Source organism: Cibotium barometz, chromosome 65 (assembly GCF_041138505.1).
Source record: "Cibotium barometz isolate CiBa-2024 chromosome 65, ASM4113850v1, whole genome shotgun sequence".
NCBI classification, from domain to species: domain Eukaryota; kingdom Viridiplantae; phylum Streptophyta; class Polypodiopsida; order Cyatheales; family Cibotiaceae; genus Cibotium; species Cibotium barometz.
In genome coordinates, this window is record NC_141110.1 from 28,180,892 (window position 1) to 28,197,832 (window position 16,941).

Below are 16,941 nucleotides of genomic sequence, written 5' to 3' on the forward strand. Positions count from 1 at the left end.
GGACCATCAGGTCCCGGAAGTAGCACAAAATCCTCAAACACCAAAACCCTTGGAACATCATCAGCCAAGGCAGTGTGACTACTTGGGAAACCGAAGTGGCAAAAACAGGGATGGTGGGCACTGTAGGACCACCCCAAAGGCTGCCCCAATGGCCTCCAGCAATGGCCAATAAGCATGAGGGATGGTGGGCACCTGTAGGACCAGCCCAAAGGCTACCCCAATGGCCTCCAGCACTGGCCAATAAGCATGAGGGAGACCTGGGAATTGAAGTGTAATAGGGTAATAGTTCCGGTCTTCTTCGACAGGGTTGTGATAGCTAGTGTAGGGTAGGAAGAAAATCTTCCTTGGGCCAAAGGGGAAGGACTACCCTTGAGCACTTTTGAGGCTGGCTCCCCTATGTCATAGTCTAATTGGAATAATCCTCTACCAAGTAGCCTTAATCTTTAAAATGGAGCACGAAGTCGGAAGGCAATGCAGTCACGGGCCTGGATATGGGAGGGGTGAGGGCCGGAGGGGATTGATTAGCCATGATGCTAATTGGGAAAAAAAGGCCGACTTGAACCCCGATTAAGAGTAATCCGACTTGAGCAAGGCGGGGGAAAGGGCAGCAAAGAGGAGGGAGGCAGAGGGGAAAGCAGGAAGGGGAGGAAAGTGCATTGAAGAGGACAGTTGGCAGAAGAGGAGGACGGGCAGCTAAACAGGGCAGCAGGACAGGCAGGAGAGAGGGAGACAGGCAGAGGAGCAAGGGCGGAACTGGAATGCAATTTGGACCAGATGTAGCAGCGCTGGGTTTTCTTGTGCACTAGGGAGCCTCGACCACTTTTTAAGGACTCCGGACTCATTTGGCAGCACAGACCCCTTGTGTTACCGCCCCCATTTAGCCTTCTTTGCTCTACCTTTTGTTTTAAGGGAACTAAATAAAAAGCCTTCTTTCAGTTCCCTTTTGTTTTGACAGAACTAAATTAAAAGCCTTCTTTTAGTAATATTAGACATCATGTTTCAACGAAATGCTATATGCCGAAGGCTGATTTGCAGGGCTGCCTTTGCTGCAGATTAACTTGGCTCGTACCTCTGAACTTTTATGGGAGATGGACTTGGTTGTGCCTCCCTGTCATGGTATACCCACCTTTTCTTTGTTTAATTTGATGGCAGAAAAATATCACTATTTGGATGTGTGACTAATATGCACTTATGTATGCATGCATGTGAGTGTGGTGAAATCATGTCCACTAACTCATTAGAATTATGCATGCAGAAAAACTAGAATGGAAGTTCTTGTTGAAAGATTTCAATACTCCCACAATTTGGATATTAGAAGAACACCAAAGTCGTTTAGTCTCAGAAGCAGGTGAAGAAGGCAATGCAAGGTCACCTGCAAGGTTCAAGATTTCAGATGCCGTTCAAAAACTAGACCTACCTGTATCGGTGCATGTGGAATCTCTGTCTCCCTTTTCTCTTGCTGCATTGTGGAGAGCTTATAAAGAGGGTTTGAAGTTGACCACCTCTAAAGTGTATGCGAATTCTGATTTAAAGATGGATGTGGAGTCTGTTCGAGTTTCAAAGGTATAATAAGTTTCCTATGTTTGAAGTTGACCACCTCTAAAGTGTATGCGAATTCTGATTTAAAGATGGATGTGGAGTCTGTTCTAGTTTTAAAGGTATAATAAGTTTCCTATGTTTGAAGTTGACCACCTCTAAAGTGTATGCGAATTCTGATTTAAAGATGGATGTGGAGTCTGTTCTAGTTTCAAAGGTATAATAAGTTTCCTATGCTAGGTTTTACAAGAGGTGAAATAGATGTCAGAACTTTGATGAGTTTGGTGTTAACTTGGCTTTTGCGTCTTGGTTTAATATTGGTGTCTGTAGACATATTAATTGTGTGAAGGCAGTCTTTCTTGCAGCCTTCTCCTCCATCACTTTCAGAACATAATCTCCAAAGTCATAAAGCTGAATGCATTACAGATAATACTGAAGATGCAGCAAAGCATTGTGCAGATAGGGAAGATACCCATGAGAAGTTACATCAGCCTTTGCTGATCCCAGCTACACAGGTTCCTGAATTACAAAATTTTAGTAGTGCAACCTTCAAGCTCAAATCGCGCAATCGCTCTGTTTCAGTTCAGGTATACAAGATAGATTGTATGCAGGATTTTATTTATTTATTGCAAAAAAGAGGCTCCTATTAAGTATGAAAGAGTCAATACAAAATCATGGCTAGGAGCCAGAAATCCTCATCACAGAGTGTAAGGTAGTCGCAGGCAGGTAGAAGCATGGTGATGCTAAGAGATTCCATGAAGAGAAGAAAATCCCATGATCCCACTCCTTCATGAAGAAGATGCACTTTTCTTGCGTAATCTAGGCTGTTCCTATATTTGGGCCCAAGTGGCCATTACGGTATGAATAATATCTCCCCAAATGGTACAAATGCACAGAATGTCATAAATTTGGGTGCCCTTGATCGCCTCAATTTCAATCTGCCAGGGAGTGATGCTGGCAATAATCTCCGAGGTGGTCTCACAAGACTCCCCAGGGACATTAGTGATCGAGGAATATCCTGAAATGTGCAGCTCTGGGCCATCCCTCTGTGGATCATGATGGCAGAGTCATGGTCCTCGCCCTCAAAGAAAACCTGAGGCAATAGAGCCCCAAGTGATCCTCTTGGCAACTCTGCAACCCCAAAGACAATGCTGTACTGTCTTAGAGGCAATCGAGCATCTAGGGCAAACTGGATCCACACCAAAGATAGCTCTCCACTGGTTAACAGTACACCACTGTGTAGCACGGGATTTGTTTCCATGTGCGGGTCCAATAAGTTTGTGTGTGTGTGTGTGTATGGTGGTGTGGGGGGGTGTCCACAAATGGAATGCTCAAAGTGAAGTGAAAAAACAAAGGCATTACATTTTTTCAGTAAAAAAGGTTGAGAATGGCATAAATTGAAAGCATCACGTGCAGGACTTAGTTGTGCTTGGATCAGAGTCAGCAAAACCGCACGGCATCCCAACTGCAGTGGATGTTGATGAGCACATACCAGGAAGTAATGTGAAAATTGTTTCTTCTGAAGTTTTGTCAGCCTCCCCGCGCACTGGGGATGGGACTGTTGACAATTTATCAAGAGTGGCCAGTCCCATTTCCATACTAGATAACGTGGATGCTGCTGCAAGAGAAAAGGTTTGTTCTCTTAGGGTTCTTAGTTATGTGATGACTCCTTGGGAGATCAAAAAATATATAAGCTTACTCTTGTATATTTTTTGAGACAGGATGTGCTAGAAGCAGCACTACCAACAGCAGCTCTTTTGGGGACTGATCAAATCCTTGTTCCCAAAGAACGGCGACGTTTGGCTATCATAATGGTAGTTTTTGATGAACATGCTAATGTATAGGTCATAAATTTAATCACACTAACTTGGCTTTTATGGTTGGAGAGATGAGTAAAGATTTTGCGTTCCTTGAAAACCAAAATATGGTCTGTGAAACTAGTGACATACACAATTACAAACGTGGGTGTGCACACTAGCAACTTTGAGAGTTTGCTTCATTTTGTATTTGTGGGGGTTATGGGGATAATATGTTGTAGAGATGCAAGTATCTCATGTCTCCTCCCTTGTCAACATCCATAGCTTTTTAAGGCCTTTGTGAAATGATATATGTTAAGCTTTGGAAATGTTCCTCTATATTTATTATACTTGCTAGGTTTTGTAAGCCAAACATTACATTACAATGATTGTCTAGGAGATAATATAAGACAAATAGAGTGCAGAATTGCACACTTGGGGGAGGAGGGGTGACAGCATCTTCAACTACATTTTTCCTTTATGAGCTTGTGTAATTTGATTTTTGTAGGTTTGTAACAGGTGTTGTGGCTGCCTTTGCTTAAGTTTAGTGACAGATGGGTGTTAATGGGCCTTTCTTTGTTTCTAGGTAGGGCTTCCGGCAAGAGGGAAAACATTCACCGCAGCCAAGCTGACAAGATATCTACGATGGTTGGGGCATGTCACAAAGCACTTTAATGTTGGTCAAGTAAGTTATAGAGGTGTCCCGTGCCCCACATGCATTTGATATATTTTCTTTGTTGATCAGTCAATAACCATCTTGTGTGGCAAACTACTGTCTGTCTTATGCAGTATCGGCGACTTAAGCATGGATGCAACCAGGTAGCTTACTGTTGACCTTCAAGATGTTGGTGGTTTTTAAATCTTCTATTTTACTCTCTTGATTCTAGCCTTCTACTTCAGAGTAGTGTGGGAGAATTAGGAACATGTGGAAGAGTCTTTGTATGAACTGTTCTATGAGCGGCATATAAGGGCAAGTTTGCAAGTACCCCCATGCAATGAGACGGGCCTAATTGGAAGCACAAATGTGCACCTGGCATTTGTTAACTCCCCTTCAGAAGGGATTTGTTTGAAGGTCTTCTAGGTGTCCATACATCCCCATTCACCTAGATCCCTCTGCAGATCTCTGATAGAGGATACACCGTACACCGTGTGTCTCCAAGGTAAATCTGATACCATGTGGGGTGTCACCATTTGACCACTCAAATAGTTCTCTCCAGTCTCATCCATTTTACGGGGGCCAGGCAACCTTTGCGCCACCTGTATTGAGGCCTGTGTGTGGATTTGAATGTCCGGAATACTAGTTTTCGTGCCCGTTTTGTGGCCAGTGCATGAATCTGAGTGTGTGGGATCCCAATTCCGTGGTTTCCAACGATGAGCTAGACTAGGTGTCCAGGCCTGTGAACTGGACATCCATAGCAGGCAATCACACGACGAAAACAATTCACATGAAAATAGTTTCAAAAAATGTGTGCATGTGCAACTTTGTTATGAACAAATCTCCTAGTCATGGAACATGTAAAGCACTGGCATTTCCGGGCACAACCTATGAACCATGTGAATGCCCTGTATTCTGACCTGTGTTGTTATGTGTGAATAGGTGCTAAGTGCACGCCAAACTCTTGTTTTAATTTATTAAAATGCTTTGTAATGTTTATAACCATTGCAGGTTCACACACGTGGGGCCCAGCCTAGTGGGCACCCTGTTTGGGCACCCTCGTGGTGGCCATGGGGTGTGGGATGGGCCACCAGTAAGTGGGAGGTGAGTCCCCTCCCACTTGGCAGAGTGCTCTAGGGAGCATGCATGATTCATTTCTCCCTCTCTGTAAGCTTAATCACCATCTTTCCTACACAGAAGCCTTGCATCATTTTTGCTCACACAAGGGGCTACACTCATCCATTTGCAAAACCGAGCACATTTCTGTGATCCTCATCAGAAGGGTGACCTTTTCCCCTCCGAAACAAGATCCTTCTGTTAGTTAACAAAAAAGCAGCCTTAAAGGGCTAAATACAAACTTGCCTCCATGTACGGAGCGAGGACCAAAGAATAAAAGGGGAGGAAGGATGCACTTCTCCGGCTGGCCGCTCTATGAGGAGAAGGCTATTTCATACAAGGGGTGGGGGAGGGGGAATAACCACATAGGTGGTCTGGACTCTGTAGTGCCAAGTGGGCTCACCACCTCTATCTCTGAGAAAAGGGCCAGGTTGCCATAGCTTTAGGAAGGCTTCCTGACGCTTCCGCATATGGTCAGAACCACCTTGAAGCTTCCCCCATTGGCCGCGGAGGGTATGAACGATAGTGAGCCAGATGCTCCCGATGGACTCCGCAGGCGGAGCGTGCCTTCGATGACTGTGTTGCATCGAGCTCTCCAATTGTGCCATGCGGCAATGCTGCTACAAATCTCCCATCTCTGGCATGAACCAAGACTCCAGTGGACAGTCTATGGGGTTGGGACTGGCACTGTCGAATTGCGAAGGTGAGAATCCTGAAGGGCTAGCCCCCCACCTTCCTCCTCAAATACCATGACAACCATATCACAGGCATCTCACAGATTGAGACATGGAATGACCGCGAGCTCCCCGAACCCTGAATCGCTTCTTTCCTCCATCGCTGCGCCCCTCATTCCTCCATCGCTGCGCCCCTCCTTCCTCCATCGCTGCCTGAATCGTTCCCTTCCGCCTTTGATCCTCTCTGCCTTCGCTTCCTTCCTTCTTCGCTGCCCCCCCCTTCTTCCTCGTTTCCTTCCTCCTTCGCTGCACCCATTCGCTTTTCTTCGAGCTTCGCCCCCTCCCCTCCTCCGCCTCCCCTCCTTGCCTTTGCCCGCCCTAGCCCTCCTGTTGATCGTTTCACCTCCCCTCCCCTAATCGCCTCCCATCCTTCCTCCGCCTCTTCCCTTAGCGCAGCGCTGTTGTGCTGCCCCTCCCCCGCCCCTCTTCGCCTTTGTGTCCAGCCTCTTCCCCTTGCTTCCCTTTTCTTTTTTGCTGTTCCCTTTTCCACCCTCCTTTCCTTTCCTCCGCCTCATCGCCTTCTTCTTCCCCTTGGTTCGGATTGCTCCTCATCCGGGTTCAAGTCGGCCTTTTTCTTCGATTAGCGTCATGGCTAATCATTCTCCGTCGGCCGGGCGAACCATTGTTTTCTCCGAAGCCGAGCTCGCGGTCCTCTATGCCGAAATAGAGAAAGACTCCAAAACGACCCTCATTGCCAGAATCTTTGGATCTCACCCGTCCCGTCTCAGGCTCGGGATTGGGTCCTGGCGGCTCTGCCCTCCGACCTCACTCTACACTTTCGAGATGTCAGGTTGCTTGGAAGAGGTTTCTTCCAAGTGGATTTTGATTCTGAGGACGCAGCCTCAGAGGTTTTGAAGGGCAGCCCTTTGCCATTGGGCCCGAGGAAGATATTCTTTCTTCCCTACTCCAGCTACTTTGACCCTGTTGAGGAAGACCGGAACCGTTTCCTGATTACTCTCAGATTTCTAGGTCTTCCGCGCGCATATTGGCCTATGTTAGAGGCCATCGTGTCTGCCTTTGGGCTTGTTCTTCAAGTGCCCACCCTTCACGCCTTGCCGACATCTTCTGCCCAGGTGGTCACTGCCTCGGCGGATGCTGTCTCCAGGGTCATGGTTCTTGCCCATGACATTGAGCTCTTTGAGGACTATGTTTTGCTTCCGGGCCCTTGTGGCCCTTTGAAGCAACGTATGGAGATTGCAGGTAAACCCGATCAATGCCGGGTTTGTCACCAACAGGGTCACTTTGCTCGAGATTGTCCTCGGGCTCGAGGTTGCAGGAGGCCTCGTAAGCGTGCCTCTCATGCGCCACCTCCCTTGGTTCCTTCCCGTCCTTCAGTCCGCCAGGTGTGGCGTGCTGTCTCTCACGCCCGCCCCCCTGGTGCGATTGATGGGAAGGCTTCCTCGGATCATGTACAGATAGATGATGTTTTTGGTCAGAGGGATGTGTCAGCTGATGTATCTTTGCAGAGAGATGATATTTCAGATCAGGATGACTTTGTGGAGTCCTCTCTACTTGGAGGGGCTGATATGCAGGATGTTTAGCATAGTGGGGATCATGTATTGCAGGATTTTCAGCATGATGCCATTGCCCTTGATGCACCGCAGGGCGAACAGGTTTCTCGTACATATGCAGGCACGGTGCAGGGCCTCGGACAAGGGCATGTTAGTGGACTTTGCCCTGTGGATTTTCCCGTCCTCCAGCATTATGAGAGGCGTCCTCAGGCTGCCCATCGTCTTCTTAGATCGGGGGTCAAACCCTCTTCTCTTCCATGAGAATCGTCTCATGGAATGTTCAGGGCCTTGGAGGGCTTCCCACTCGTGGTAGGAAGCGCCTTCTGAAGGACCAGCTTCACCCTACTGTTACAGAAGGGTCTATGGATGTGCTTTTGTTGCAGGAACACAAATTGGATAGATCTCAGTGTGGCAAAACTGGTAAGATGCTTTCTGGCCACACCTTCTGGTCCTCGGCAGTTGGGACTAGAGGGGGTGTTTGTATTTCAGTGGCAGCATCTATTATACCTCATGTTATTGGGCACGGTGTTATCATCCCTACTAAAGCGCAGTGGATCTTGATCATGCATGAGGGTCAAAAATTGGGAATCTTGAATATCTATGCACCTAACGTGAGAGATGAAAGGGTGGCCTTTTGGGACACCATTACAAATGTCATTCCCCAGGTTGATCATTGGATAGTGGGAGGAGATTTTAATATGGTTGAGCAACCCTTTGACAAGAAGGGTGGACGCGAAGGGGGTTTATAGCCTTTGGAGCGAGCCTCATGGGAGAGGTTCACGCTTTACTTTTTTGGCAGGGATTGCTGGACTGAGGATGACTTCCAGAGAAGGCCAAATTCCTTATCTTTCTCTTGGCATAACCGCAGGAGCGGGGATGAGAGCATCTTTGCACGTCTGGACAGGTTTTATGTGGATGATTGGTCCTTGGATAGAGAAGGCACCATTGCTATTATGCCTGGCACCACCAAATCCGATCATTGCCCCGTCGTTTTGTGTCTCAGGGAGCCTGGGGCTCGCTCGGCCTCTCCCCGTATCCGTATCCCTGACTCTCTTTATCTAGATGCTGACATTTCCCTCGAGATTAGAGAGATATGGAGATCTTGTGACGGTCCTGATCCTCGTCATAATATTGCGCTAGCTCTTGAGAGGACCAGCCATCATTATCATAGCATTGCCTTGTCTAAGAAGCAGGAGGCTCTGGACAAGGAGAGAGCTATTAGGCAAAGGATTGCTGCTCTTCAGAGGGAACATGAAAAGCATCCACATGCGACTTGGATTACAGACCTCTTGACCACAGTTAGAGTAGAGCTACAGTTGGCCATGGACAGGAGGGCTGAGTTCGCCTTTCATTCGAACGAGGCCTTTTGGACTCAGATGGGTGGCAGATGCAACAAAGAGTTTTTTTCAGCACACAGGCCTTCCCATAGCAGGGACTTTGTGAGGTACTTGCAGGATTCACAAGGTGAGGTTCAGATTGAGCCTGATAAGGTGAGGGATATTGCTTCAAAATTTCTACGGTCTTTGTTGACTGCAGAGGTGCCCTCCCCTCAGAGAGATGTGGCACCGCAGAAAGTTTGGGAGTACATGCCCAGGCTCATTACAGATGCTATGTGTTCTTTCATGGATGCCCCTTTCTCGAAGGATGAATTCCTTCACACACTGCATGCTCTTTCCAGTGGTTCATGCCCCGGGGATGATGGTCTTTCTCCCTCCTTCTTTATTCTTTTTTGGGATCATATTGGAGATGCTATCACTGTTGCCCTTCAGGAAATGTGGGTGTCGGATATGATGCCTCCATACCTCACGGAGGGGCTGATTCACCTTATCCCCAAGAGTGGGGACAAGACTGACATCAAGCAATGGAGGCCCATCACCCTCCTTGGATCTGCATATAAAATCTTAGCTAAAGCCTTGAGTATAAGGTTGCAGCCGATTCTCCAAAGGACTATCCATGATACCCAGAATGGGTTCCTCCAAGGAAGGAGTATATTTGATAACTTCTTTTCTTTTTGGGAAGCTGTCAAGTGGGCAAAGGCTAGTCAGCAGCTTGTTGCCATTCTTTTGCTTGATTTTGAAAAAGCTTATGACAGAGTGGATTGGGGTTTTTTGGAGGGCACTATGGCACACATGGGGTTTTCCCAAAACTGGATGAGAGGTGTGTCTTGCCTATACAGGGAGGCTTATAGCACTGTTTTAGCCTGTGGGGGGTGTGGTGAGCGTTTTCAGATTTCCCGTTCAGTAAGGTAGGGCTGTCCCCTCGCCCCTTTACTGTACCTCATTGTAGTTGAGGCTATGAGCAGGTTTCTTCGGGCTGCTTGGTGTTGTGGGTCTCAGGCTGCCTTTATGTACGGAGGAAGAGTTATTGGACTCTGAGTTAGCAGATGATACGGCGTCGTTCCTTGAGGCTTCACATGCTTGTTTATGTGCTTTCCGAATAGCCTTGGAGGCCCTTTGTTTGGCTGCAGGAGCTACTATCAATTGGCATAAGTCAGTTGGTTTTTGGATCAGTGATTCTCCTCTTGTAGATTGGGGTACAGATGTTGGTTTTACTTGGATTGAGAGAGGATGCTCTGCTGGATACCTTGGTTGTGAGGTGGGTGTTGACATCTCCCGTGCACAACAGTTTGCTCCAGTGCTCTGAAGCATTAAAAGCAAACTTCATCACTGGAGTAGGAGGAAGCTCGACTTGGCCTCTAGAGCTTTGGTGGTTAACCAAGTTTTGCTAGCCACGACTTGGTTTATCGCTTCGTGCTGGATTTTTCATAAGGGCTGCATTGGACAGCTTCGTCGCCTTATTTGGAACTTTCTTTGGTCAGGGCTTGATGGAAATGCACACACCAGGGCTAGAGTTGCTTGGGAAACCATTATTAGGCCTAAGCAGGAAGGGGGATTGAATATCATTGACCCTGAGGTGCAATGTAAGGCTTTGCTGTGTAAGCTGGTTGTTAGGGGCTTTCTTCCAGGCTTTGAGCCGTGGAAGGACTTTCTCATGCAGCAGATCATGAAGTGTGTCCCTGTTCGCGGAGGTGACTGGACTCTCAGCTCATGCTTTATTTTTTCGGATGCAGTTCACCGCTCCCCTTCATCACCCCTGGTTAGGTCCTCCTATGGGCCTGGGATTGCCTGAGGAGTTTTTTGGTACACATCCCCTCGCGTTCAGCGGAGGAAGTTAACCGGTAGTCCATTCTGTGGAATGATTTGATCTTAGATGTGCATGGTAGGCCTCTTGGGGCAGCTATGCATATTCTTTGGGCTGGCTAGGAGACGCTTTGCTCCACAGTGTTGGCTTGGAAGAGGTTTCAGAGGCTCACCGAGGTACAGAGATTGGATCTCACGCAGCATTTGAGAGGCTCTAGTCGGAGGATTGCACAAATTGACGTAGCCATTCCCAACCACTGGATTACTGAATCTTTCTTGGAAGACCGTCATCATTCTTGGTTTGGGGTTTTTTCTGGGACAGGTGTTCCTCTTCAGGTTATGGGTCTCCCCTTGCCTAGGGAGGATGATGTACCGGTCTTTTTTTCTGTACAGGATGGATGGCAGTTGGAGAGATGTGACGTGTAGGACCTTATTGAGGGCCCCCAGATTCGTCCAGCCAGAGTTGTTGGCAGGTTAGGGAAGCACGTCTTTGTTGACCCCCCCCCCCCCCCCCCCCCCCGCCCCCCAGGGATGATCATAGAGAGTGTTAGCCTTTGGTTGTATGGTGGCTGCCCTATCAGACATTTGCATTGGGACCCCAGTGAGTGGGTGTCGAAGGATGCTTGTAAGCCCTTGAAAGGCATGCCTTTTTTCAGTTATACGGTGCGGAATGCCAGACATCTTATCTTGGGACACATTCAGAGTGTCCCTACTCTTAGACCCCATTGGGAATCTTACGGCATTTCGACTGACATCTAGAGGGTTTTTTGGCGGAGATTGTGGCATTCTTATAGGAAGCCACAGATTTCCTCCTTTATCTGGGTGTCTCTTCATGGTGGTCTGGCCACCAATCAGTGGAGGTCAGTTAGTGGTGCTTGCCCAGCATGCCCTAGAAGTGCAGGAGTTTCGGACTCAGTTTACCATTGTTTATGGGAATGCAGGGAAGCACAGAGGGTTTGGTCTGCGATTGCACACCTCTTTGGTAGGATTAAGAGGGATGCTATCATTTCTTTTGGTTCTATCATTTGGTTGGCATAGTCTGGGCCATAGCTAAGATTCGAGGGGACTGACAGGAGCTTGGCCATTATGGTTAGGCAAGGAGTTACTCGGCAGTGTTGTCTTCAGGATTTGCCACTTTCACACTTTGTCCCTCCAGCATAGAGGTTAGACAGTTCTTGGGAGATTATTACTAGCATCTCAGCCTGGAATATCTGGAAGGCTAGATGCACCGAGGCTATTGAGGGTACTCCCGTTCTTGTTTCTCAGTGTCTTTGCAGGATTTGGAGTGATATTATTCACACCATCATGGCTACCTGGGCCAGAATCCAGGGATCTTCGAGGGCTGCGGAGAGGAAGCGTGCCAGTTTATGAGAGAGTGGGACATTGGTATCTTTTTCACGTCCTCTCATTCGGGACCCTATTGGCAGCACAGGGCTCCTGATTAGTTGAGATGTCCACCTTTCTTGGTGTGAAATCTCCATTTTGTGAATTTTTTTTTCAGAAGTCTCCTTTTTGAAAAAAAAAAAAAAACCATGACAACCTGAACCTTAGTGGCCCTAGTGATAGTGCCCCATGTAATAGTACGGGAAGAGGCCCTGTCCATAGTGAAGATGTGGAGAATTTGCTGCCAAACCTGCCAAGCCTTCGGGCAATCCCAAAGACAATGTCGTTGGGGGTGGCCACATCTCGGACATGCTGTTGGTCCACTGCCAATGGCTAACCATGTGCTAACCGCCAAACTCCTATGTGCCAGCAACCACAAAAAGAGGGCGATCTTCCGAGATCAAAAACTGTCCTGGAGCTTCTTCCAAAAATCTGAGAGAAAATGGGGTGAGGGGCCCTGAGACTGCTAGTGTCCTGTTGCTATCGGAGTGCCCTCGACCTCGGGCATCTAGATCCTACGGCCAAGCCGTGTGGTGTATGCGAAAAACGGGGTACCCAGATTCTTCTCCCGATCTTGCTGGATCACACCAAGTCCACTCCCCTGGGTCCCATTGGAGGCATGTGATGGGCCGGCTCTCCCAGATCCATAAATGCTAGTGTCTCTCCCTGGCCACCTCGGCCAGAGGTGGGTCAATGTGCCACTCGTGTGCATGAAATCCTATCACCCTCACCTGTAAGGTGCATCCACTGAAGTCATCTAGTGGAGGCTCTGATCTCTCTAATCTGCCATGAGATCCAATTGAAAAAGTGAACAAGGCGGAGCTCTCATCCGCACCATGGACTCGCAGGAGAATATCATGCTTGGTAAACACTCCCAACCACTGCAGGGTAATAGGGTCAGGGATAGGGGTCAACCACTCCGGAGGAATAGTAGAGTTGATGTTGAGTCTAAGTCTGTCTTTTCCCCGGATCCGAGTCAGAAGGCCTCTCTCCGAGCCTCTTGGGGGAAGCTATCTGAATGCAACCCAATCTCCAAGCGACCTAGCAGGTCCCGTGCTCAACGCTTCCTAGGATACATGAGGCCGGGCCCCTAGCATGTGGCCACTACGTAAACAGATCAGGGGGTTCCAAATGAAGGGTTGTCGAAGATGCTCCCCAGAGGCTACTGGAGGGCCGACCTGAGGTGATCCCAAGCTCGTAATAGGCTGGCTGAAAATCTGTCCTCAAAAGTTGGGCTAAAGCCGCGGGCCCACATCTCTGTGAAGATCCATCTAGTGCTTTGTGGCCAAGGGCGCTCAGGCTTAGTTTACGGGCTGAAATTCTAGCCAACAGGAAATCCTTCCATGGCACGCCGCCTGGGAGAAGTCCTCTAACAATCAACTTGCTCAGCAGGGCAGGGCTCTAAATGGCGGGGTCAATGATGCCTAGGCTCCCTCTATGGCCCAGCTATATGATCACTCTCCAGTCAACCTTCTACACCCCTTTGCACCTTTTTTCTGGCTGCTTCATCAGGGCGACCTTCTGTATGGCTGCCATGTCATCAGCCAGCGGCTGTACTGCCTTGTGTTGTTCTTGATCAGCCCATGCTGCTGCCAAGCTTGTTTTGAGCTGGTAGACACCTTTTGGGAGCTGGTCGAGTTGATTTAGGGCTGTTCCGGGCATCCATAGTGCCTGTTTGTGCCTGTGGGCGGCGCATGACCAGTCCATTGATGTTTACGAGACATAAATTCTTCTATGACTCCATTGCTACTTGGTTTTGTGCTCGGGAGTGACGCCATGTGTCAGTTCTTCATTTTCAGCATTCCCATTACCATAAGGCTGCAATCGAGGTGCTAGTACGGACACACCAGTGACACGTGACCCGGAACACGAGTTTCAAGATTGCTTTACTCCAGTGAGAGGTGGGGAGTTGTTGGGAAGGCTCTACATCTACGAATCATCAACGATAGATATATTGTTTGGTATATGTTTTCATATTTCTTGTTTATGATAAATTTGGCTTAAGAGCCTGTGGAACAGTGTACAAAACAAAATACTCTAATAATATACTTCCGTTGTTGCTTGGTTTTCTGCTCGGGAGTGACCCCATGTGTCAGTTCTTCATTTTCCGCATTCCCATCACTGTGAGGCTGCAATCCAGGTGCTAGTACGGACACACCAGTAACACATGACCCGGAACACGAGCTTCAATATTTTTTCACTCCAGTGAGAGGTGGGGAGTCGTGAAGCTGCTCACCAACTGAGATACATACTCCTACGTAGATCCCAGATAGTCTAAGGCAAAATCTTTTGGCATTTGCGGGTACGACTAGTGAGGCTCCTGAAGAAGGAGAATGTCAATAGAGTCTCCCACTAAGGCTCTTTGCAACTCCTCATGAAGGACCCCCTGCCTAGAGTGGCACTGTGGGCAGCCCAATCCTTGAATGTTCCAAGAGACCATCCGCATCAATGGGGTATAGTAGGGTGAGATCTGTTTGAGCTGCCCTCCACCCTATGAGACTTGGATGAGGGTTTGGATGCCAAGTAGTCACATACTGTCCTGGTGCGGAGACGTTTGAGGTGTTTCTTGATCGTATGCTCCATGTGGGCCCACTCGGCTTTAGCCCGGTAATATGCAAGAACTATGCTCCAACTATCACAGTAGAGGTATCTGTAGGAGGGGGGAGGTCTACCGCCCGCGAAACATGAAGGTAGACGAAGTGGATCATCTCCAAAGTGGAGCTCTCGAGCTTGCCTTCCTGGTTCCCGTGGCCTGATCCTCATGCGGGCCAAGGACCAAAAGTGAGTGATAATGTCGGTGAGGCATAGGTCTCATGTGGGCCAAGGACCAAAAGTGAGTGATAATGTCAGTGAGGCGTAGGTTTCCCTGGTGATGTGAGAGAGCTCTATCACCTATCCATGAATAGTGGAGGAGACAGACTTTGGGCTTCACTCTCGCTGTGTTGCTACATTCAGGGGGAAGAGAAGATCATTGCACCATTCTGAGGAGTTGGTCTGGATCGGCGATATATGACATAGACTCGGAGAGGGGCCGAAGTCTTTGCAAAGGCATCCGCATCCCCATTGGTAGGTATTTGAAGGAGTTGTAGTCCATAGGCTACCCCGTGAGTTGTGGGGATCACCTGGAGACTATTGAGGCAGGGTTCTCACCGGAGACTCTTGGTGTAGGGCTCTTATCGGAGAAGCAACAATTGTCATTTGCTACAGTCTCCGAGAAGTTACGTATATCACTATGCGGACCAAACCCGACTGGCAACTCCTCCTAGGGTTCACAGGTTGCTGGCGGTCGCAATTGTGCTTTGGTGGAGAAGCCCCAAGGGGGGGGAGGGGGGGAGGGGAGTGGCTTGGAAAATTGGGAAGACTGGTAACCACTCTGGGGGACCGTCTGTAGGCTAGGACCCTCTTGGGGGTAGGTGGGACCTCCATTGTAGACGGTTGATCCTGAGATAAATGCTGAAAACGGTTCTTTGACACGACTGTTTTTGCCTGGGTCCCGTCGTACTTGGAGAAGGTCAATGAGGTAGCTTCTCGATTGGTTTTACGAGATCATTGGCAGATAAATAATGCCTTTCATGTCAGTCTCTTGAAACTATATGTTGGCCCAGAAGCTTTGGAACCGGTAGTGGAGGACCAACCGGAGATTGATGAATTGGAAGAAATCTTGCAGCGTGAGCAGATTGTCTTTCACAAGGAACGAAAAGTGCCTCGTGGCAAGCTTGTTCGTAGATATCTGGTTAAATTTAAAAACCACCCCGCACTTGACGCGAAGTGGGTTGATGAAGAATACTTTAAGGACACCCGGATCTCCTTACAGCATATATGGACGATTTTCAGTTGAGGACAACTTACTGGAAGCCGAAAGGGAATGTCACAATCCTCTAAAGATCTATGCCATGGGGAAGGAATTTCCTGGAGCATGATGGATTCACTCATGTAAGAGTTAGTGACTTTAATGAGTGATTAGAGTTGGTGATTCTAAGTTAGTAAGAAGAGTTGGTGACTCTGACTAGTGTAGTTATCCATTCATGCAAGGGTTGGTGACCCTAGTGTCTGCATAAACTCATGAAAGAGTTGGTGACTTTGTTGAGTGAGTATGTTAACTCATGGAAGGGTTGGTGATCCTAGTGAGTTAGTTGGGCTTATGCAAGGGCAATGGCCCTAGTCAGTACAACATTTGGATCCAGCATGGGTGGTGCCCATGGTCGCGATAGTTTTTGTGTACAAGATGGCAAGTTGGGAGATTTAATCCAAATCATTGTGCACAAGCATTTTCCTCTGAAGCGCACTTGCATGTGTGACTTGTTTTGTTTGCCTGGACATTGCATGGTATTTTGCCTGTGAATGTCCACGGGCATTGGGGACGCCTGGAAACCCTGTGGACGTGCGTGTGCACACCTGTTTGGGACTAAGGCGGTGAATTTATGTGTTTTGTAGGTGGTCAGTGTGCACACTCAACCTTATTTAATTATTATTTCTTTGTTTACTTAACGAATTGCTAAAAGAGACCAAGGAGTTATTTTTGACATCCATGAGCTGCTTTTCTAGGTGCTTGGGGTGTGGAGCAAGCTAAGGGCAGCCAAGAGAGCTTGGAAAAGCTGGGCGACTCTATGCACAAGAGCTACAGGGCTGGTCGACTTATGGAACAGGGTCAATAAGGCTGGTCGGTTGTTGAAAAACAGGTTATAGGGCTGGCCGATAGTGTTTTCTCTCTTCTATTGCTGGTCGGGTTTCCACAATCCACAGAGGGCCAATCGAGTTGCTTAACAACTCCCTAAAGCTGGTCGACTTCCTCTATTGCTTTCTCTTTTGGCTGGTTAAACCCATCCAGTACATTGTGCCTTCCAGAAAGCCCTAGTCAACTCTATCATAGGATTTCTCAAAATCCATAAGGAGCAGAGTGAGATCTTGCTGCCACATCCTGGCCAAGGTTGTCGCCTCCCAAAAAGTGTGGATATTGTCCAGAATGCTCCAATCTTGAACAAAATCTGTATGAGTATCATGGATTAAGTCGGGGAGGAGAGGCTGAAGTCTCTAGCTGATGGCCTTGGCCAAAATCTTGTAGGCGGTCCC

General features: G+C 48.2%; 1 protein-coding gene across 12 annotated transcripts in view; it reads left to right on the forward strand.

The window, feature by feature from the left end:
• LOC147603131 (6-phosphofructo-2-kinase/fructose-2,6-bisphosphatase-like) overlaps positions 1–16,941 on the forward strand; it is a 235,107-nt gene that overhangs the window by 68,920 nt on the left and 149,246 nt on the right. For 3 of the 12 annotated variants that reach the window (XR_015265709.1, XM_086797371.1, XM_086797373.1), the window contains exons 2-8: positions 1,053–1,116; positions 1,256–1,563; positions 1,890–2,123; positions 2,953–3,168; positions 3,258–3,350; positions 3,919–4,017; positions 4,122–4,151. Coding sequence is in view for 4 of the 12 variants with exons in the window: in XM_086797371.1 (XP_086653497.1) it covers positions 1,053–1,116; positions 1,256–1,563; positions 1,890–2,123; positions 2,953–3,168; positions 3,258–3,350; positions 3,919–4,017; positions 4,122–4,151 (1,044 nt within the window). In the remaining 8 variants the exon portion in view is untranslated. Of the gene's footprint in view, positions 1–1,035; positions 1,117–1,255; positions 1,564–1,598; positions 1,754–1,889; positions 2,124–2,952; positions 3,169–3,257; positions 3,351–3,918; positions 4,018–4,121; positions 4,152–16,941 lie in introns of those variants that run through there. The other 9 variants (XR_015265710.1, XM_086797372.1, XR_015265713.1 and 6 more) reach the window with 7 other exon arrangements.